Raw genomic sequence first — 23198 nt, 5'->3', positions numbered from 1 at the left:
CACTCAGAAACTTATTAAAGTGAGCAAAAATATATTTTAATTTAAAAGTCACGAGTGAATAGATATAAAGGAAAGAATGCTGACCTAGGGATTGGATTATTCTGTTTATATTTCTGGCTCCACCTTTTATAAGCAATATTATCTTAGGTGGGTAATTAAAATCTATACACCTCAGCCTCATCACCTTTAAAATGGGTATAATAACTCCCATTGCCCTATCTCAAAAAAAAAAAAAAAACAGAAAATACACCAAAATAATAATTTGCTAAATAATAAGCATCATGATATTACTCTTCACGTTTTCCTAGTACTTAGAAGGGAAACCTCTTGATTTTAATGAATTTGGTTTTTATTATTTTAGGTAACTGTTAAGTCAATGTATTATTTTAGTGAGGTTTCTCACTTGTAAATCCTTTCACTTCAACATAAATGACTATATATCATAAAATGGTGTTTACACAGCATTTATGCATGTGACTTCTGCCTTACGTAAAAAGAGATGGGATGCTAGAATGAACACCCTCCTATTCCACTAATTCTGTGAAAAAACACATTCAAGAGTAGATGATTAAGAGACATAAAAGGATATTAACAACTCAGCACTAACTCTGCTAGAGTACTGCTCCAATTTGTCTTTCTATTCTATAATACTTCAACGGTTCTTTACTCCATGGTATGCTTTTTACAACATGAAAAGTGAAAAATGAAAGCAGATATAAATGCCAAAATACTTCTCAGTTTCTTCCAGGTATGGTCAAACTTTGCTTTATGATTCAGTTTGCCAATTTCTAAAGTTGAAATCACCCTGCATAGTCCTAAAAAGTCAGATGCAACTTAAAGTCTAGGCCAAAAAGTCCCCAAGACTATAGCTGGCTGGATTGCTCATTCAAAAGTTTCTCAGTAAAACAGAATTACAGCTAGCCACAGAGAAATTCTGAGATGGGTTAACTGAAAGAGTGAACATGGACATGGTCTAAATTATAATCCACGTGAACTTTCATTTTATAAAATATACTAAAAGGCTTACATCTTTGACAATCCCCTCTAACACTACAATAAAGGATGACCCTTTCAAATCTTTCCCATTGGTACTGAACACATATGTATACAAAGAGACACAAGTCTGTTATTCTGATTATTTTGAAGTCAGCTGATATCATTTTAAATCAATAAAGTGAAATGTATTATTCAAAGTAAAATTTATAACCACCAAAACAAGTCAAATCCAGTGGCTGCCAGTAATTGCCTCTAAGGGTTCAACCAAGAGTTATGAGTCCTTAAAAAACTACAAATAGAACTACCATATGATCCAGTAATCCCACTTCTGGGCATATACCCAAAGAAAACCATAATCCCAAAAGAAACTTGTACCATAATGTTTATTGCAGCACTATTTACAATAGCCAGGACATGGAAGCAACCTAAATGCCCATCAACAAATGAATGGATAAAGAAGATGTGGCATATATATACAATGGAAACTCAGCTATAAAAAGAGATGAGATGGAGCTATATGTCATGAGGTGGACAGACCTACAGTCTGTCATAAAGAGTGAAGTAAGTCAGAAAGAGAAAGACAAATATTGTATGCTAACTCACATATACGGAATCTAAAAATGGTACTGATGAACTCAGTGACAAGAACAAGGACGCAGATGCAGAGAATGGACTGGAGAACTCGAGGTTTGGGAGGGGGCGGGGGGCGAAGCGAGAGAGTAGCACAGACATATATATACTACCAACTGTAAAATAGATAGCCAGTGGGAAGTTGTTGTTTAACAAAGGGAGTTCAACTCAAGGATGGAAGATGCCTTAGAGGACTGGGACGGGGAGGGTGGGAGGGACCCGGGGTGGGGGGGGGTAGTCGAGGGAGGGAGGCAATACGGGGATATGTGTATAGAAACAGAGGATTGAACTTGGTGTACCCCCAAAAAAATAATAAATAAATAAAATTTTAAAAAAAAGTTATGAGAAGGAAGATTTATTTTTTATTTCACCACGTGCTTGAACTGCTTCTATAATTAAAAAAAATACATATGAATATAGTTAGCTACACCCTTACAAATGTTCTATTTAAGTGGTTTTCTCTTTTTTTCCTTCCTTAAGCAAAGGAGTCTCTCTCAAAGGGAAATCATACGCAAAGCTGCCTGCGAAAGGCAAGGAAAGGTGAAGATGCTGTATTTGGAATGGTGGCAAGATCCCTGAGAGCTGCACAGTCGAGAGCGCCACTGCCCCCCATGGTTGCTCCTGCGGCAGTGCTAGCTTCCTGACGACAGAGCTGCACACTTGGAAATCACAAAATTAGTCTACTAACCACGTAATTTAGAATAACGCCAAGGTCAGATTGTAAATAAGTGGCAGAGATAAGAAATGATTTAGCCCAATTTCAGTGCACCCGGGACAATGATCAGACATCATCTCATGTTTGTAAAAATTAATGTTTACAGAGTTACATGTGAAAACACAAAGAATGTATTACAGTACCAATTTTTAAAATTATCTGTCAAAAGAATAAATGTATATGGTAGTGTAGAATTTAGCTTTCCTGCTTTGTGAATAGCTTTAAAAACTAATTTTATCTAAAATAAGATGAAATAAAATTCAAGAAACAGAAACACAAAGTACAAAAACAGAGATTTTAAAGTCTACTTTTAGAAGATAAGGTAAGGAAAATACATTTTTTAAACTCTAGTTTGTACATAATGATAAAGCAGGGATCACTTACTTACAGCTACTGAAAGTGATTTGAAGATGACAGGAAAGTAAAATTAAAAATTTTAAATAGTGACAGTGGCTAGATAAGGTAAAATTACCTATAATCTTACACAACAGGAAAAAATGTATATATGAATAGCATTCTGGAAAGGAACTGGTTTAAATCAAACAGACAGTTATTAGCAATAAAAATCTCTCTTCAAAGTTACCACTGACAAGAAAGGGTCAAGACACTTGCAGCATGGACATGTTGCTTAATTCAGCAAAAGTGCCATCAAAAGTTTACTTTGTTCTATGTGTATAAAAACAGTTGATTGAACTTGGTGTACCCCCCAAAAAATAATAAATAAATAAATAAAATTAAAAAAAAAAAGTTTACTTTGTTCAATGATAAAATTTCACCAACCTAAGAGCCCTACGTGGCGTTAGAATTTTACATATGAAGAGTTTAAAATATACTTTGAATTTAAAGTAGAATAACCCAATCACTTTTTAAATATTAAAAATAAGATAGAGTCAATATTACAAATAGCCTTCTGGATAAAGATACATTTTAAAAATTTTAAATACTTTTTAATACTAACAATACTTAGCAAATGCAAAACATTGATGAATATTTTAAACATTTAAACTCCTCAAATATCTGAAAACTTGACACATCACCTAAAGCAAGAATTATGGACATTTTTTAATTTTCCAAACATTTTTCTCTCGCTTTAATATCTCTAATTAACAAAAGCAATTAGTACTCAACACTAAAATCAAAGCCTATTCTTAAGTTCGTATAAAAACCACTATGATATAATTGGGAGAAATCTGGTCTTTTATTTTCTATACTGTTTTTAAAATCTATAAGACCACTTTTTAAAAAGCCAAAAAAGAAATATCGCAAGATTAGAATGAATGAGAGTGCTATTCTTGTAATAATTAATGATTTCTTTAAACAAGTTAAAGCTTACACTTAAATTTTATATCTACACTGAGAGATCTCTACTGCAAACTACGTAATAAAGTTTTCAAAACTGTTAATATAATGAAAAGAATAAGGTATGCTTCTAATGTTAACGTGCACAAAGAAAAATAACTTCACTGTAAGGTATACTTAATCATTAATTTTACTAAAATTCTATCAGTTTAAGTGAAAAAAAAAAGTAAAACAAACATATTTTAGAAATATAAAACTAGGAAAAAGTAGTTTAAAAGTTCAACAATAATTTACCTGTAAAGGTTAGAAATTATCTTAGATATAAATTCACATATGTTAGAATCACATTACCAACTTTTACAAGTGAGTACCTGGAACAGCTGGGTCTCAAAGGTGTGAAACTAACTAATAAACCCAAAAAATCCATGATTTGGCAATGTCAGTACAAACACTGTATCACGCTGTTGCTCCTAATAAGGGCCTCTTGCCAGGCCTCATACTAAAAGTTTATACACGATGCCGTTAAACATGCACCAATCAGTGCCAAAACAACAAACAATTATCCTTGCATTTATATTGGTTTCCTGCTTTCCAAAAGAACATGAGAAAAATTAGTCCTCCTTCTGCATAGAAACAGGCAGATTTCTATATTTTTCTACTCTTAATTTTCTGTACACATTTTTAAAAACTCACCCATTTTCTCAGTATACTTTTTAAGTGTAAGATTATTCAATACTTACCTCTTTCCAAGGACTGACAAACTGTGTACGAGCATATCGAGTTAGCATGTGGATTATGACAACCTGCCCCCACTCTTCTACATCAACGAGCAAATTACATAGCTTGCGGTAATTCTTGTGAATGAGATCTATTCTATCAGGGCATACTTCTTCAAAAGCCATGACAACACTGCCAGCCACCAACTAGAAAAGAAAGAAATAGTAACTCATTAAAAAATGTTTTCCTCCCATCAAAGATTTCACTCTGTAATGCCTATTACAGAGATGCAATCAGTGTTACTGGCAATCAGTATTTAAAGTATTCAGTCATCTGATTAATAAAATGTTTTTAAATAACAAATAAATTTTGAAGAGCCACTCCCTCAAAAACTAACCTTGATAGCTGTAACATGTCTGAAAAACTAATACTTTTCTAAAGTATTAGAATTAGAAGTATTAGTATTAGAAATTATATTTTTTTATTTCATTAGGTTAAATTCCAATAAATTGTTTATATATGGATTAGACATTAATCATGCAGGTTTCACTTTTAAAGCTTATTTAAACTCTAATCTAAAGATTCATTATTTAGTACAATAACAAGGATCATATTATGTCAGTTTAAGATGAGAATGACAACAATTCCACAATGAACTTATCTTAAAACATGTGAGGAACTCATAAATGTCTTTAGTACAAAAACACTTTCAAATCTTATGTATTTTAATCAACCTGTTAATTTTTACCAATATAATTTACTTACAAGGAAAAAATACTGGCTAAAATTTTAGAACATTATCATTACTTTTATAATAATGTGTGTAAGTTGAAATAACATATAACCAATAAAAGGTAGCTCTTCTCCAAAACCAGTTAATAAAACATAAATGCTGTTTCTGGAATTGTCATGTTTTTGCAAAGTGGTGAAATTAAGATTTCTTTGGTATAAAGATACAAGCTAAGCAGAATATATAATATACAAATATCTCTATATATGTACCACTGATATGTCTGCAGTTAGCCAACAATATAATACGGTTTTGAAAAAATAAATTAAAATCATATTCTTTCTGAACACTAGGGATCTTCATTTTCGTATCTAAAATTTCCCCAATGTCTTAAAATAAGCAATTAAATAGAAATATAAGTTACTGAAATGACACTTTTTGAAAAATATTAGATACAATGATATTCATATTTTTAGTGTTTGTCCCTCTACTTGGCTGACATTTAGTTTATTAATATGCAACCAACAATACAATTGAAAGAAAACAGCTCAGAATATAGACTTGCTATTATGCTAAACAAGCTTCCAGTCCTGTGGGGATTTTATGAATTACCAATCAGTATAAACGTGAAGCTGCATTTATTGACTCCAGCCCTGCCCATGTACTGGTGCCTGCTGGTCCCAGCATGTATGCACCTCAATCGAAAAAGCAAAGAATTGATTATTTGTGTGAACTAAATAAAAATGTATTATATGTATAATTTTCTATTTGCTACTGATATGGAAAGGAAGTCATGTTTGTGTTTTCAATTCCACATTTTGATGTCTTCTGCACAAATCACTCTTCACAAATTACAGTCATAAGCATAATTCTAAAAGATTAGAATTATCATTTAAAAATCTCTTAAAACAACTAAGTTTATGACATAAAACTACAGAATAACATGGTATTTGTGAAATACATTTATATTTATATATGTCAATCTTATATTAAGATATTTTTAATAGGCAAGGTTGTTAAAGTACAAAAATAAACAATACCACTTAGAATAAAATAATCTATGAAAATGAAATGGGAATTCAACAAAGTTTCAATTTAAGGAATACTATGTAAAATCAAGTTATTTTGCCTAAACCTAGAGATTATTTTCTTCAAATATGTTTAGACACCAAACAAAAGGAAAATCAGTTTCCACATGGTACTAAATTTATCAAGAGTTACATGTACAAAATAGTTCTAAAGTATTAACAAATAACATAAAAATGGAAAGAAAATAATTAATTACTTAAGTACAGATAAAGTTTATAGAAACACAAAAACAATTAGGAAGAATATAAAGAAAAGAACCTTTACAAAATAAAAGTGACGATTTTATTAGATGTTTCATTATATGGTTTTAACAACCGACCCCTAGCCTAAACACTGCCAGAACTGATAATTCTGGTATACTGAATATCCAATATTCTATAAAACCCCCAGAATTAAAATAAAATGATCTACTCAGATTTGAAAACCAAAAATATTGGTTTCCTAAAAATAAACAGTTAATTTCCATCTCACTGTGTCAACAGTAGCTTTTTATATAAGGGGAAAAATAAATCACTCCAACAAAACCAGCAATGAGCTCATCAAATTCAAATGCAGTTTTCCATTTATGTATTTTTTATATTAAAGCAATAAACATGGTTCATTTATCTTCCCTTGGTTGCCACGTTTTTCTGTGCTGTTGCTATGAACTTCAGCCATTAGCTGTGCTCCAAGGTAAACTACGTGAACCATCAACAAAAGTGACACTCCATCTATGGAGTTCATATTTTCTCCAGATTATCTATGCTAGTTGACAAGCTGGTAATGAAAAAAATCACACTAAGCAAATGGTTCCTCTAATAACAATAAATTTTCTATAAAATTACAAAGGGTACAAAACGTTTCCTTGCATCTATTTTGTCATGAATTCTAATTAACGTTGCAAAAACCTGAGAGTGCTGGGTCATCACAAGAAGTGCATCAAGGTTTGATTGATAATATGGTATAAGTTGGCCAATGCTGCCAAGATTTTCTTCTCTTAAATTAATGGCCATCCAACCTGCCCTAATCATACAGCCCAAATGATATTCCCCTTCTTATTTCAATTTTCTTGAGGCATGGAAAATGGGAAAGATCAGTCATTTATCTTCTAATAGCTGGATAATAGATCTATCACAATAAAACATCTGCACAAACTCAAAGGTGTATTTTTTGCCCACAACAGTGAAGCTTTTACCAACATTAAATCAATAACTTATAAAATGGTGTCTTACCCCCACAGCTTAGCTATGAACTACCAATATATTCATTAAACATCGTTTTGCAGCTAAATTAAGAAGGAACTTTGTCATCAGAAAAATAATAAATAAACAACTCAGATTTTCAGTAGGCACTGACCTAATTTGTTTTCCTAAGAAACTGTGTTTTCTATTAGAAAGTTAAACGCTACAAAAGGATTTCTTTAAAATTAACCTGAAAGGAAAAGGAAATAAATACCATCCTACTTTTGAGCTGTTCAAAATTAGAAGGTTCACTACAAAGCTTAATTGCTCAACAAATATGAATTTCTACATTTTAAAGAAAAACAAGAGAAAGTGTTATAAATTTTAAAAAGGAATTTATACTTGAACATTAGAAAAGGTTTTCAGTAAAGAAGAAAAGTGTTTAGGATATGGTAATAGAGAAAACATGATGAAATCGGTAAATCTAGGAATATACAATGAAGAAATTACATTAAAAAACCTATAACAGTTGACTGGGTATGATCAAGGATAAACAAAATGTTCCCTTTTAATTACACTGAAATTGTAAGCTTCTATTATATCTTTTAAATTTTACAGATACCTTCAGACAACAGTTATCTAAGTAACTCTAAAATGTTCCTCTAAGTTACATTACCATTAACTGTATTCCTAAACCCAAAGTGACTAACTTTGGGGAAAGGACTATTCGTATGACAAATATTGGTTTTTTCTCTAGTAAAAGGGAAATACAATTCTATTATATTTTAATATGCTTTTTATTTCCACCTTTCCTTAAAATGAGAATTATACAACTAATTGTCTTTGAGATCTCAATTTTGAGAAAATCTTCCTTTAGGCTAAAAGAAGCAACGGAAGGTATATCTCAAAATCAACAGAGGTTAAAGTTTTTAAACATGTTAACACCTTTCAAATTTATATTTATCAGCAGCACCAGCAATGTCATCATCATCATAATGATCCCAAGAAGCTCCTCCCAACAGCAAATAAATTCCTTTTCAAAATGTGGAAATAAATTAGACCTGGTTCATTTAATTAGGAAATTTTTAAACAAAAATGATTTAGGATTATTGATTTTAAATGTCAATGCTAACATTATTAATTGGGGGGGGAGAAGAAATATAGCTGTACCCTTTCAATATATTATATGTGACAAGAAAAGTAATAATAGAGATAAGATCCATAAATATCTATATAGATATCAGAATATTTTTAACCCTTCTACATCAAATTATAACCATACAAAGGAAAAAATTAACAGAAAACATTCACAAAACATAATTAAATACTGGGTAGACAAGGTAATGGTACCTGAGGAAATCTGAATCTCTCAGCCCAAACTCAGAAAAAGCAAAAAGATTAAAACCTAAGCTTTAAGCATAACGAAAATACTGAGAATCTCTAAAACAATAACATAAGTAGAAAAATAAGTCCTGCGGGAGGGAAGGGATGTGGGGATACATGTATAAATACAGCTGATTCACTCTGATGTACCTCAAAAGCTGGTACAAGAATGTAAAGCAATTATATTCCAATAAAGATCTTAAAAAAATAATAAAGTCCTAAATCCCAGAGAGTTATCTTTCATGTATATACCACAAAACCTCACAAAGATCTATGACAGTCTGAAACAATTGCCCAAAACAAAGCAGAGAGGGGTTAGCGATGGGCATAAAGAGGAACTAAAATCAACAGAGAGAGAAACAGAGGACCCTAAGTGTGAAAATACTAAAAAAGACTCCTGATAGATCAGAGCAGATACAGGGAAGAGACTTCAAGCAAGAATAAGATTCAATGAGGCTGGGCTTCCCTGGTGGCCCAGTGGTTAAGAATCCACCTGCCAATGTAGGGGACATGGGTTCAATCCCTGGGCCAGGAAGATCCCACATGCCACAGAGCAACTAAGCCCGTGTGCCACAACTACTGAGCCCACATGCCACAACTACTGAAGTCTGTGTGCCTAGAGCCTCTGCTCCGCAACAAGAAACCACCTTAATGAGAAACCCACACACTGCAACGAAGAGTAGCCCCCACTTGCCACAACTAGAGAAAGCCTGCACATAGCAACAAAGACCCAATGCAGCCAAAAAACAAAATAAATAAATAAAGAATAAAATAAATGTTAAAAAAAAAAAAAAAGATTCAATGAGGCTATCTTGGAAAGGTAAAGTTTCAAAAAGAAACAGCTTTAAAAAAGAGGTGGACGAAAAGGAGCATATTAAAAACTGTAAGGTGACAGAAAAAAGAGATGAGAAGAGGAAATTTAGGCTCCTACAAGAAAAATAAATTAATCTTAGGACATATACCCCTTCTATGCATGTCCTCCCTGCAAAAACCTTCTAATAAAAAATCATACTTTGCTATTCTGACAGAGAGGGTGCTCTTATACTAGGAATCATGCAAACTACCTCATATTCAAACCACCAACCTTGTCCAAAGAAAACAGAAAATGAAAATCAAAACCATTCAACTGATGAAAATTAGCCACACACACACAAAATCGATGATGAAGCAAAAAACCAAGCACTTCAAAATGAAGTAAGCTGCCTAAAAGAAGCATTTCAAGATCAGAAAATGAACACGAATCAGAAATTGAAAAACAGACAACAGAAATGAACAAAAGACTTCAAGGAAGAAACAGAAGCTGACTGAAACCAGAAAAGAAATAACCAGACATCATAATTAAATTGCAAAGTGCCCCTGGCAGAAAATAGTTGAATAAAGATTTAGGATGGGGCACTGAAGAAAAGTATGAAAAGAACCAAGAGAATGAAAATGAGATAAAGAAGTAAAAATGTTCAGACAGACAGTGGCTGAAATGTAAGACAGGCAAAGAAGAACCAACTCAGAGAAAACTGAAATCCCTGAAGAAGATAAAGTAACAATTGAACAGAATTATTTAAAACTTAATCTTAAACAACAATAACAACAACACTTTGCCAGAAATAACATAAGTTCCAAATCTATATTTTAAAAAGCCTCACTGGGTACTAGGAAAAAAATTGATCCATATCATCTAACCCTGAGACACCAGGCAAAACTATTCTATTTCAAAGATAAAGAGAAAACCCTCTGGATCAGCATCTTACTTAACACAGACACATTACAGACATTTCCTTTAAACTGAAACAAGGCAACAATGCCCGCCATCTCCACTACTACTGAACACTGTACTAAAGTTATAAACCAATATAAGTAGACAAGAAAAATTAGAGTTATAGGTATTAGAAAAGAGGAAGTAAAATGATCTCTATTTGCAAATGATATGATTTATTTTCTAGGATACAACAAATGGAGATTGAAAGATAAAACTAAATTAAACAATAAAAGAATTCAGTAAAGAAGCAGGAGAGAAAATGACCATACAGAAAATCAATAGCTTTCTTATAGACCTATATAACAAGTTCAACCACACAATGATAAAGCAATTTCAATTTACAACAGCATTCAAAGAAGGAAGGCTAATGATAAATATAACTCTAAACCAATATTTACCTCAATTAGCAGTCCCCATCTCACTGCACTTTGCAGAGTACATGTTAGCATTTTGAAACAATATTTTATCTGCTTTCTGGGACTGAATAAATAAGTAAATATACTGTGGATAATGCGAGTCACATTTCTTAATGTACAAAAAAGTTACAAATATGAAAAGGTAGGACACTGGAAGGAATTTTGTGCTCTTGCTCTGGAATTAGGGAACTCAGTATAAACTACTGCTGTTTCACATGCATAGAAAAACAGATACAGGTGGGGGTTTTTTTAATTTTTAAAAATAAGCATACCCTATATACACTTTAGAAATGAAGAGAGCCTCATAAATGACATAAATTCAAAGCTCCCAAAGGATTTACCTATAAACACTGAGCATGACACATACCATTTGGGAAGCAAAACATTCAAAATAATAGTAAATACCAAATTACTATCACCAAGAATATAACAAATTAATTCTCGCAGTTATTCAACAAATATTAAATACCTACTATGAACAAGTACAATATTTTTTTTCTACTGTATTTTGGAAATAAATGGTCAGAACCCAAGAACAGACACTCTAAATTTACAAAGAAATTGTATTCTTTACATTCCTTTTTGAGTCATTTGTTTCCTATTAACCCCCTTTTACGGTGTCAGGCACTGTGCTGAGGATTTTATAGGATTCAACACAAACAGAAACTTTACACACTGGAAATTATAAGCCCTACAAATTTGGAAGCTGAAACTTATGAAGGTTTAATACATCCAATTCCGTTTAATTCCAAAGAAGGCAGTTTTTACCTGTGACATGCCATATCTTGTTTGAGAAGACTTGCACACGTTATATATGGAGATGTCATTTCTAGGCTATGCAACCGATTTCTTTTAGTTTATTATGCAGCAGAAATCATGGCAAACTACATTAAAATAAAGGATCTGTTTCTTATAGATCTTAGTATATTCTCCACAGTACTTGGCAAATGTCTTCAACATAGAAGAAACAATGTTTTTTTTATTATTACTAAAACCAAGTTAACCACAATATCAATAATATTGATTTCATATTTGGGTCTAGAAGGAGATAACAAGTATGCCATAGAGAAGACAAAAAGGAATCAAATTTCTCTTCTGTCTTCATTATGCCAACTACTATAGAAGAAATGAAGATTTCTGCTATATTATAGACTAAAAGAAATTTGCTGAATGACCTAGTCTCCAAGTACAGTCTCAGGCAAATACAATATTTTCAAAAGTACATACTGAAAAAAATCATTAAAAGAATTAACATATACAACATATTCACTGAACATAAAAAAAGCAGTAAAGGAGGAATGAGGAACAAAAAAAGACATAAGACAGAAAAACATAATGGCAGCTGTAAATTCAACTGTATCAATAGCAACAATAAATGTCAATGGATTAGACAATCTAATCAAAAGGCATATGTTGTCAGACAAGATTAAAAAACAAGATCCATCTGTTTATTGTCTATAGGAGACACACATTAGATTAAAAAATAACAACAGGTTGGGCTTCCCAGGTGGTGCAGTGGTTAAGAATCCGCCTGCCAACGCAGAGGACACAGGTTTGATCCCTGCCCCAGGAAGATCCCACATGCTGCAGAGCAACTAAGCCTGTGCACCAAAAAAAAAAAAAAATAACAACAGGTTGAGAGTAAAAGGAAGGAAAAAGGTATCATGTAAACAGTAATTATAAGAAAGTTGTACTTAAACAGGACAAAATAGAATTTAAAACAAAAATTGTTACCAGAGATTGAGACATTTTATAATGATAAAAGGAAGGTAAAAACAATTATAAATACAGATGCACCAAATATCAGAGCTCCTAAATACATGAAGTAAACACTGACAGAATTGAATGGAGAAACAGACAGCTCTGTAGTAATAATAAACTTCAATACTCCACTTTCAATGAGCCACAAGAAAGAAGATCAACAAAGAAACAGAAAACACTATAAACCAATTAGACCCAAAAGATATCTACGGAACGCTCTGCCCAAAAAGAGCAGAATATAAACTCCTCTCAAATACACACTGAGCATTCTCCAAGACAGACCATATGCTAAGCCATACAGTAATAGCTATAGGAGTCTAGTGGCTACTGTATCAGATGGCTGCTATATACAGATACACATGCACCTGGGTGATAACATCCTAAGATGAGCTGGAATCCTTTTCCTGAATAGCTTTGAGCCATAGACGTGGGTGCAGAAGCCTCCATCAAAAATACCATTACACCAGCTTCTCCAGAGGTCTGCTCACAGACCTCAGGCATCATCACTATTTCTAGATCTCATTACCATGTCACTATACGCAAAGAACAGGAGTAGAATAGGAAGGAGGAAGAGACGTGTACATTCCCAAAGATGGGAAATTTACCCAATAAGATCATTCTACCCAGCCAATAAAAGTGTTATGCATATGAAAACATTTTAGTATTTAAGAAAAAAAACAACACATTTATAATACTAAAACACACTCCTCTAATTTTTCATTATCTCTTTAATACTGAATACTTCATTTTAAAATAATTATTTGTTCCCAAGTGATTCAGCCCTTAAAAATCCTAATAAATCATTGCTTAAAATAAAAAAGTTGGCCTTAAATGAAGTCAACAATTTAGCCACAGGTTAAAGAAAGAATTTTCTTTCCCCAACTTGCTCTTCTTCAGACTCTGATGAAGAAACATGTAACAAACTAAAATTCCAAATGCAATCTTTCTCTTTACCTGGACATTTTTATTCTTCAAGGATTTTAATGAGCTCCATTAATATTTATATCATTTCAAAATCAATAAGAATAATTATATCAAACATACAATGGTAAAATGATACCATGTAAATAAGGCACAATTTTACTTAGACATAAAAAGATATTACTTACTGTGCTTTTATCCTTCAGAAGTTTTTCAATTATTTCAATTAACATTTCCTTCTGCTCTGGATCAAGGCTAAAACATAAAAAGAAAAAAATTTACATTAAAGTTTTTTTCCTTTAATTCTAACTTTAAATGAAGCTAATCATTTCAAGGATATTGAAAAAAATTTTAAGGGAGGGGGGAGAGAAAGACATATCTAGACAGAAATAAACAGAAAACAAATTTAAAGTGCATTGATTTTTCCCACAAATGTGTCCTAATCTTTCTACCTAAAGTTGCTCACATTGATTAAACCCAGATACCAATACCATTAAGAAAATATTTAAAGAAGAAATCTACTTCTTAAAAAGAAGCTGGAAAACCTTAAAGTAACTGCAAGTAGATAAACCACAAAATCTTTTTTTTACTGGGGAGAAAATAACAGGATAGCAATCACTTTTGAGCATGGAAACATAATTGTCAAAAAGAAATGTACAGAATTTTCAAATAAGAATTTTGTACTATTGTAGTATACTGATGGAGACATGCATAATAAAACCTACCATCTAAAACCAAGAAATATAAACAAAGGCTCACATATGTAGAAAATTGACAGATACATCTTAATAGCAGCTCTAAGCACTGAAATATTGGTAATAATATAATTTCTTCCTAGCATAGAATTCAACTGATCATTTACGGAGAAACTAAACAACGGGCACACAAAGATAAGTAAGACAGTCTAGTAAAGACAGTCCCAAACATAATCATAAGGGATTATGGGGATAAAGAAGAAGGACACCAATTGAGGCAGGAAGGTTGTGGAGGGTTTCCTCTGGGAAGTGACATCTCAGATGAATCTTAAAACAACTTGACTTTAGAGCTGGAAAAAGCAGGAATTATTCTAGGTAGAAACTAAAGAAGGAACAAGAGATGGTAATGAGATAAAAACATTTTATTAGAGGACTAACAGGCAGTACTGAGCTACTAGACTGTAAATTCAAGTCAAAGAGAGGTAAAATGGAGCCCAGTGATGGGCTTTTAAACTGTCATAGTGAGCCTGAATCTTATTTTGTAAGTTAATAACAAGAAAGGATAATGACTAAGAAGCATGAGATAACTTCATCTGACAGTTAACCTAAGAAAATGAGTTTTTACTTTTCACAAATAATTTTATTATTGACCATTATAATTATCTGAACATTCAAATATTTTAATTCTTTCAAATTCCAGCTCCAGTCTCCGTTCTCCAGTCTTTCCTAACTAATCCCATTTCTTTACATCTTTACTTTATGAAACCGTATATGATAATCTCTGAGCCCTATCCTATCAAAGGCATTATTAGTGTACCTTTGTATGTACATATATATATCTTATTCAATTATGGATTGCCTTTAATTATTTGGCATATGTTTGATTTTTTCCATCAATATGTGATACAACATCCTCTATCATTTCATACATCTTATGTATATAACACAACACCAGAAACAGAAAATGATCTTGATAAAAACTTGTGGAATAAATGTTAACAGAAAATAATACTAAATTATTACAGATAATAGTTATTTTATTTAGGTAATATGTTTTCCACAGAGATCAAGGCATCATATGATAATTTAATAACTATCATATAAATATGGTATGGTGCTATATTAAAAAATCAGTATTTAAATAATATTTAATAAAATAGCTCTGGAAAAGTATTGGGCAAGGAAGGAAACAGCAGGACCAAAGACAGAAGAAGGGTTAACAAGGTGAGTTGAGACGATAACACACTTAAGATTCTACCTACAATAAACAGGAAAAAAATCTTAATTTTCTAATAGCACACGTCTATGTGTAATGAGAGATAGACTATATAAATGATAATTCAATTTCTGATTATTTTTAAGTTATAAAATCCATAAATGATCACAGGCCCTAACAGACTCACAAGTAAAATCCTGTATAGGGTCTCTATAGCCAAAATAAAATTAAAGATGTCTGAAGAATTTGGGCAGGAGAAACACTTTCACTTGGTTTACTTAGTTTCAGAACAAGGTTTACTTAGTTTAAGGACAAGCTCTTACTCAGTATAAGAGCTAATAAAATAAGCCTCCATAGGCTTTAACATTCCACTCGACATTAGGGATCCTTGGTATCATTTAAAAAGTACCAACCTGTACAATTTTTGTATCGCATGGGCTGCATTCTTCCTAACGTATGGTGATAAGTCAGCAGAAGCTTCCTTAATAGCGAGCATCATAATAGGTACAATAATTGGCACTCTAATACTTGACAGAACTCTCAAAGCACTTGCACGAATTAGTTGATTTGGGTCCTAAAGACAGTGCAAAAATATTCATCAAAATTTCAAGTTTTCAATATTTCAAATACATCTTTATGATATAGTTAACAGGTGCTTATAGGATGTAATACAATAATAGCAAAAAAAAAAAAAAAAAAGCTACTTAATTTAAATAACCAGTAAATAACCAGTATATGGAAATGCCTAAGGAAAAAGAGAATTAAATAAATGTTTATTTCTCTGAGTAATGTTTTAACAAGAACAGTAACGGTTATAATTCTACTTGATCATATATTACTAAACATGCTGGGTTTTTAGACTTTCACAATAACAAAATGCTGCAGGTCATAAATTTTGTCTTTAAAAAAGTCATGTCCCCTCTTTGTACACGTCCAACAACTAGTCGGTGTAATGAAGAATTCTCTGATGCACAATAATGATTACACTGAACATAAAGGAACATAAAGAAACTGAAACATACAAGGCAAAGTCCGGTTGACTATATAAGTTATTTTCTAAGGGCACTGAATAGGCACCGTGAGAGGCCTTTTAACTCTTTTAAAACATAACTGCACCATTTAGTGGATTATTGCTCCACTTCTTTAAATGACACACTTTCAACTGTGCAGAAACACTGCAGCTATGTGCCTGCTCACTCCATTATTTACCTTCAGAGCTCGCTGAAAAGTGCTTATGGACAAGAGCGCCAGATCCTGCTGTTCTTCAGCATATCGGACCAGGTAAACATACACTAACTTCTTGATCTGTGAAAAAGAAAAAGTCATTTAATCCTAGCCAGAGTGAAAATTTAAAAATTCAATATTTTCTATACTAAAATCCATACTCAACTTTCCTGAACTAAATAACTGAACCTGCTCATAGCCCAGATGGTAAAATAAAATAATGTTATAGGATAATGAACAGAAACAGAAAAAGCTTATGAGGTAAGCATTTTAATAATCCAATCCACAATAGCAATATCCTATCAAGATGTACTTCCTCTTAAAGGGAAAAAAAAGTTCCTGAGCAAAACTCAGACAAGAATATTAAAATATTAACTGAACTGGAAAAGTATTTTCAAAATGAGGGATACAAACAATATAAAGACCTTGGGCTCTGTTCACTAACTATATGGTATGGCTGCTTACGTTTCCTCATCTGTCAAAAGGCGCTGAGGCTCAACTCTGATTCTATGGTAATATTCACATTCCAATATACATTACATGATATTTTCAGCTCAGTAAGAATAATGTGTGACAATATCAATCTAACATAATAAAAATTCCAAAAGGACAGAAGTGTGTTTTGAAAACTGTTTGCAAAGGCAATTTAATCACTAAATTTATAACAAAATTATGATGAGCAGAAAAATTAAGAGAAAATTGGAATTTGAGTTGAAATTCATCAACTGCTGCCTTCTCTGACACTGCTTGTAGCTTACATCTCCCCTCTCAAATATCTTCAGATACCACTGCCTGATTAATTTTTTGATATATCCCTACAGTGCATATCTAAAGGTTTATGGAATGTTCAGAGAGCATGGGAAATGACGGGAAGTAGCTGGAAAAAGCTAGAATCGATGCTGAAAAGGAAAACAGTGCTACACTGGGCCATATTTTATACCATAGTAACCAATCTGGACTTTAAAGACAACTGTCATGGCCTTCTTTTCCTTACACTCCAATTTCCCTTGACACAGCAGTGTTTTAGGTTTCTTCACCATCCTGTTTGTTCCCTTCTGAATTCACTCCAATTTGTCTATATTTTTTTCAGTGCAGCACTCCAAACTACAAATGAAGTCTAAGCAAGAGAAACTAGTTAAGATTTTGTTCCAGATGAGGTGCTTGTACTGATACAACTAATTCTTGATTAAAACCACACACTTTTTCAAATGTACTAGACTAAATCAACCCATACTTGAGTAATTGTCCTAGTGAGGTTTTTTCTTTTAAAAGGAGGGCAGTATCTTACACTTACCTATAGAAATTTTCAACAACTTAAATCACAGCACCCTCCTCAGATAATTTTAGATCTTAATCTGTAATGGAACCTATTTCTCTATTCTTCACAATTTCATAGACACAAGTGAAAACTTAGTGAACATACTTCCTACATCTTTATCATTATTAATAAAATGCTAAACACACCATTTTAAGGTGATATCAATCAATTTGTACTATATTGACAGGGAAATAGGTGAAATTAACAAAAAACATTTTTCCAATTACTCTTCAGTGCTGAATAGATCCACAAAATCTTAAAAATGAAACCCAGAATTTCTTAACTCAGTATTCATCATAGCCCATAACCTTCCTTTCCAGTCAAACAGGAAGAGTCCCCAAATATAACTTGACTTTTTGTCTCAATCTCCACTCAGTGGAGTATCATCCTACTTTCTCTCAAGTTCTACTAATCAAAATCTTCCACAAAAGCAAAAATAAAACAATAAAATTTCCACTAAGAGAGGAACAGTGAAACAAATTACAGTAAATCCATAACACTGTACTATGTGGCCACTATATATAATTAAGTAAATCTATACTTGACATTGAAAATATGTTGCTGTAAAAATTTTTAGGGGTGCAAAACAGTGTGCATTGTATGATCCCACGTCTGTGTTAATAAAAAATAGATACATATATATTGTATTTTATCCATCTAAGACACACCATCAATTGTAAGATGTGTAAGATAATTTTACCCACCACAAAGAAAGGAACAAAAACCCCTGCCAACTGTAAGTTATCCTCAACTGTTAAGTCCCAATTGCATAAACTTTAAAATAGAAAACAGATGTCTTAGAATGGACATTATATGGTAATAATACCAAATATTTATATACTTAACTATGTGTCAGGCACTGTTCTAAACATTTTATTTAGATTAATTCTAAAATGAATTAATTCACAACTCAATAAACAGGTATTACCATTCCTATTCTTCAGGTGAAGAAACTGAAGCATAGAGAGGTTAAGTAACTTGACCAATATACAAATCTACTAAATGAAGAACCAGGATTCAAACCAGCTAAGCAGAAAAGTTGAAAAAATTTATACAGTAAAATGTTAACAGTGATTATCTCTGCGTGATGGTATTAACCAGTGACCTTCACTCTTTACATTTTCCTATATTATTTAATTTTTTTTACAATGAATATTAATTTTATGTTCAGATAAAACACTAAAGACATTTTCATTTTAGGGATGAATCTCATCTTTCTAGACATCCTCCAACGCAAAATAATAGTACTTTCTCTGATTATAAAAGTATTTTAAAATTTTCATTATAAACAATCTGAAACTCAAAATATTCCTAAGATGCCTTCTTCTACAGCACTGGCAACACGTAGCCAATGCTATAGAAGCACAGACAAAACCTGTTCAATAGACAAAAACTCAGCTAAATCAACAAGTTTTTTGCAAGTCAACCAACCTGTGACAGCCCCTTGCTTCTGAAAGTTAGCCAGTCAGGAACAAATTCACTCTAAAAAACCACACCTCTGAGTGCCAATCAATCAAAAGCAGTCTCACCGATTAAAATTAGTAGTATTTAATATCTATTAGCTGATGAATACTAAAACCCATCCATGATAAAATAGTTCTTAGTTTCACACTTTATTTTCTACCAAATTTTATTATTGCTTTCTTAAAATAAATGTTGAATATTCATTGCTTCAGTTCTGAGGACCTAATATGAACCTCAACACCCTTTTGCGTCCAGAGGCCACATGATTAGAACTTAAGATTTTCTTCTTGTTTCATAAATGTTACTTTTCGGATTTCTATTATACTTAGGTAATGCATAATATTTAAGTACTCTGCACAAATAAATAACAAATTCAGCTTATATGGCTAAAATAAAAAACACTACATTATTTCCACGGTTGATATATTATGCTTCCATGTTGCTAGCCTTGGAAAAATTGTTACCATATTTGCAGAGCTGAACATCTGGAAGATCCTTTCCCTAATGTTCTCTGGCCACACAGAAATCCTTTCAGGTATTCTTGAAACAGAAGGCTTTATTGCCACTCTGAAGCCTAAATGCCCACCATTTAGTAAATGACCTTAGTTTTCCTTCACTCTTATCTATTTCTAGTTTGTTCATCTGAATGTAATCATTCACATCCATCTTCTTCCTCCTTTATTTTCTATTGACTTCCCCCAACATCTTGTGACTTCCAGGACCTTGTGCCATCTCCTTCCTTCCTTCTCTGCTCTAACAGCTTGTTTTCCTCCACAGGATATGCTATATTCTCATAAATTTTAGACCACAGTCATCAACATCTAGATACAAAGGGCTTCAAATGAAAACAAATCTTATTTTCTTCAGCTCTAAGGATACATGCTTATGACAACATTTTTGTATATAGTGTAGTTTCATAAAATAGTTACATCATACCTGAAGTCAGATGCAGGGATTTCCATGAGCAAGATGCAGGACACTAAATAAAATGAAATTCTAATTTTTTGAAAGGAATCTCAACTTTCAAAATTTAAGCAGAAAGAGAGGACATTAGGAAGGGAGGGAGGGAGGAGTGCCTCAGAAAAATGGACAAAATTTTATGCTAATTTTGAGTGTTAAACTTTATATTATTTAAATAAATTTTATTCTGTCTTGTTTACAACCAAAAAAAAGAAAAAGGCAGTCTCACCCAAGTGACCACTCATCTATGGATCAACCCACTTATAAATTTTATTCTGTCTTGTTTACAACCAAAAAAAAGAAAAAGGCAGTCTCACCCAAGTGACCACTCATCTATGGATCAACCCACTTAGGTCCCTTAAAATCCATGAAACCTTCAAACAATCACAGAATCAAGTGATCACACAAGAATACAAAAAATGGGTTCCAAAATTATGTGATATTGGCATACAAGATGGCAACCAAATGATCCAAATATACCCAAGTTTTAGATTATATTTAAATGAAAACATAAATTCTAAAAATTCTTACATCATGGTTTGTTATAAAATGATTCTCTCCCCAACCAGATTTTAAAGTTCCTAAGATTACAACAGTGCCAAAAAGCAACCAACACTGCTGGTTGACTGATTTATACCAATTTAAATGTATCATATCAACACACAACATTTTAAATAAGATATTTCTCAAATCCACCCTGGAATGAACATGAGGTTATTTAGTACAGGAACCATTCCTTATTCATCTATATATTCCCAAGACCTATCGCATAACCTGGAACATAGTAAAAGCCCAATAATTATCAGCTGAATGAAACATCACAGTCCAATAAGAGACTGAAAAGAGAAAAAGACATTTCCTATTAGATTGCTATACATAACTTACCACCAATAGTTATAATTCATGAAATAGATGTCTCAAAGGACATCAACATACTGTAAGAAAACAATAGGTATTAAGAAGATTGCCTCTAAAGTCTTGAACTTGTGGGTTTCTTAGAAAATTAATCATTTAAAATACTCTTTCTCTTTACCAATTATATCGGATCTCAGTCTACAGTTCTCAGGGAAGTTTTGAAACAAGAATGGGTTAGGGTCCACCCACCCCATCATCTTCTTGGGATTTATTTTCTCAGAACATCTTTATTTACCGAATTGTACAGCCAACTTTTAAAGCTGAATTATGAACTCCAGAATACATCCAGGAGTTTATACTGGCAACACTGAAATGTTCAAACCACAGCTGAGCTAGCAGGCACTGCTATAATTACTCACTATTGGAGAAGGATTTTTGTGACTGTTATAGCAAAAAGCATAACAATATTAAATCACAGAAGGTTGCAAAACACGAAATTTGTTCTAGCTCTGCTATAAGAATCAATCAATATTGACCACAAGAGGCCTATGCACTGACTGGCTGCAGGTGTGCAGAGAAAGCTTACTTTCCCTGAAACCATTCTGTGACCAGAAATGGGAGTACTTAAAGCTCCGTGACTACACCATTCTCTAGTCAGTTACTTTCATTCAATGTTACAATACTCCTTGCTGTAAAGCTAATCACAGCAGAGCCCCAGTAGGCTGGAAGAACACGGGCAGATCTGTTTAATTAGTTTATCAATACTAGTACATCAAACTTCATGAGTTATTGACTAAACCTTTGATTATTTTTGTACTATAACCACTGATTGCTTACTAGGTCACTTTTGGTATCCTCTGACATCGAATGGCAGATGACGTACAGCTCAACTGTGTGTCTGAGGCAGAATGTACTTGTAAAAATGAAATTTTGTACTTGATAGCAATGACACATCAATCAATTCTGAACATAAATTTTAAGAAGCTTATGTCAGTTTCCCCACAACATTAGAGGATTAAGCATGTTTCCACAAACTAACAAGGTAGTTCAAGAGCAAAAAAAAAAAATCCAAAACAAATAGAATAGAGTAGTCGCCCTCCATCTGTGAGGGATATGTTCCAAGAGCCCCAGTAGATGCCTGAAACTATGGATAGTACCAAATTCTATATACACTATGTTTTTTCCTATACATACATGCCTATGATAAAGTTTAATTTATAAATTAGTAGGAGGCCAACAACAATAGCTAGTAATAAGATGGAACAGTTGTAACAATATACTTTAATAAAAGTTTTGTGAATGTGGCCTGGCTCGCTCGTTCGCTCGCTCTCATTGACTGCACTTACCCTTCTTTTAGTGGTCATGTGAGATGATGAAATGCCTACGTGATAAGATGAAGTGAGGTGAATGAAGTAGGCACTCTGACGCAGGGTTAGGCTGCTACTGACCTTCTCATGGTATGTCAGAAGAAGGATCATCTGCTCTGGGTGATTCTGGATCACTGAGCATGGCAGCACCGATGTGAGATGTCAGGAGCAGATGATGTTAATGGTTGGGGATCCCAGACAGAATGGCGCAAAATCTCATCACACTACTCGTAATAGTGTGCAACTTAAACTTATGAATTGTTTATTTCCATAATTTTCCAGTTAACATTTTTGGACTGCAGTTAACCACGGATAACTGAAACCATGGAAAGTAAAACCACAGGGAAGGGGAGACTACTGTAATTATGTTTACAGTGACATTTTTGTTACAGAACATTAGACAGCATACCAAAATCTGATGGTAAAGGATAAAGATGAAAAGAAAAGCTCTACTGTTGGTAACTATCCGAACATTACAAATAGCTTTGAATAAACAATAAACAGTACAGAATTTTCTGTTTACAACAAA

At 32.7% G+C, this 23198-nt stretch overlaps 1 protein-coding gene across 1 annotated transcript in view; it reads right to left on the bottom strand.

Annotated features, from left to right (window-relative positions):
• Positions 1-23198, bottom strand: part of AP3B1 (adaptor related protein complex 3 subunit beta 1) — a 246442-nt gene that overhangs the window by 162719 nt on the left and 60525 nt on the right. Inside the window, exons 4-7 of the mRNA XM_057740597.1 lie at positions 16691-16786; positions 15895-16055; positions 13759-13825; positions 4381-4563 (exon numbers count right to left, since the gene is read on the bottom strand). Of these exons, the coding sequence (XP_057596580.1) occupies positions 4381-4563; positions 13759-13825; positions 15895-16055; positions 16691-16786 (507 nt within the window). The remainder of the gene's footprint in view (positions 1-4380; positions 4564-13758; positions 13826-15894; positions 16056-16690; positions 16787-23198) is intronic.

This window comes from Hippopotamus amphibius, chromosome 1 (genome assembly GCF_030028045.1).
Source record: "Hippopotamus amphibius kiboko isolate mHipAmp2 chromosome 1, mHipAmp2.hap2, whole genome shotgun sequence".
Taxonomy (NCBI): Eukaryota; Metazoa; Chordata; class Mammalia; order Artiodactyla; family Hippopotamidae; genus Hippopotamus; species Hippopotamus amphibius.
Note: the sequence above shows the minus strand (reverse complement) of the source record. Positions and strands in the feature narration are given on the sequence as shown.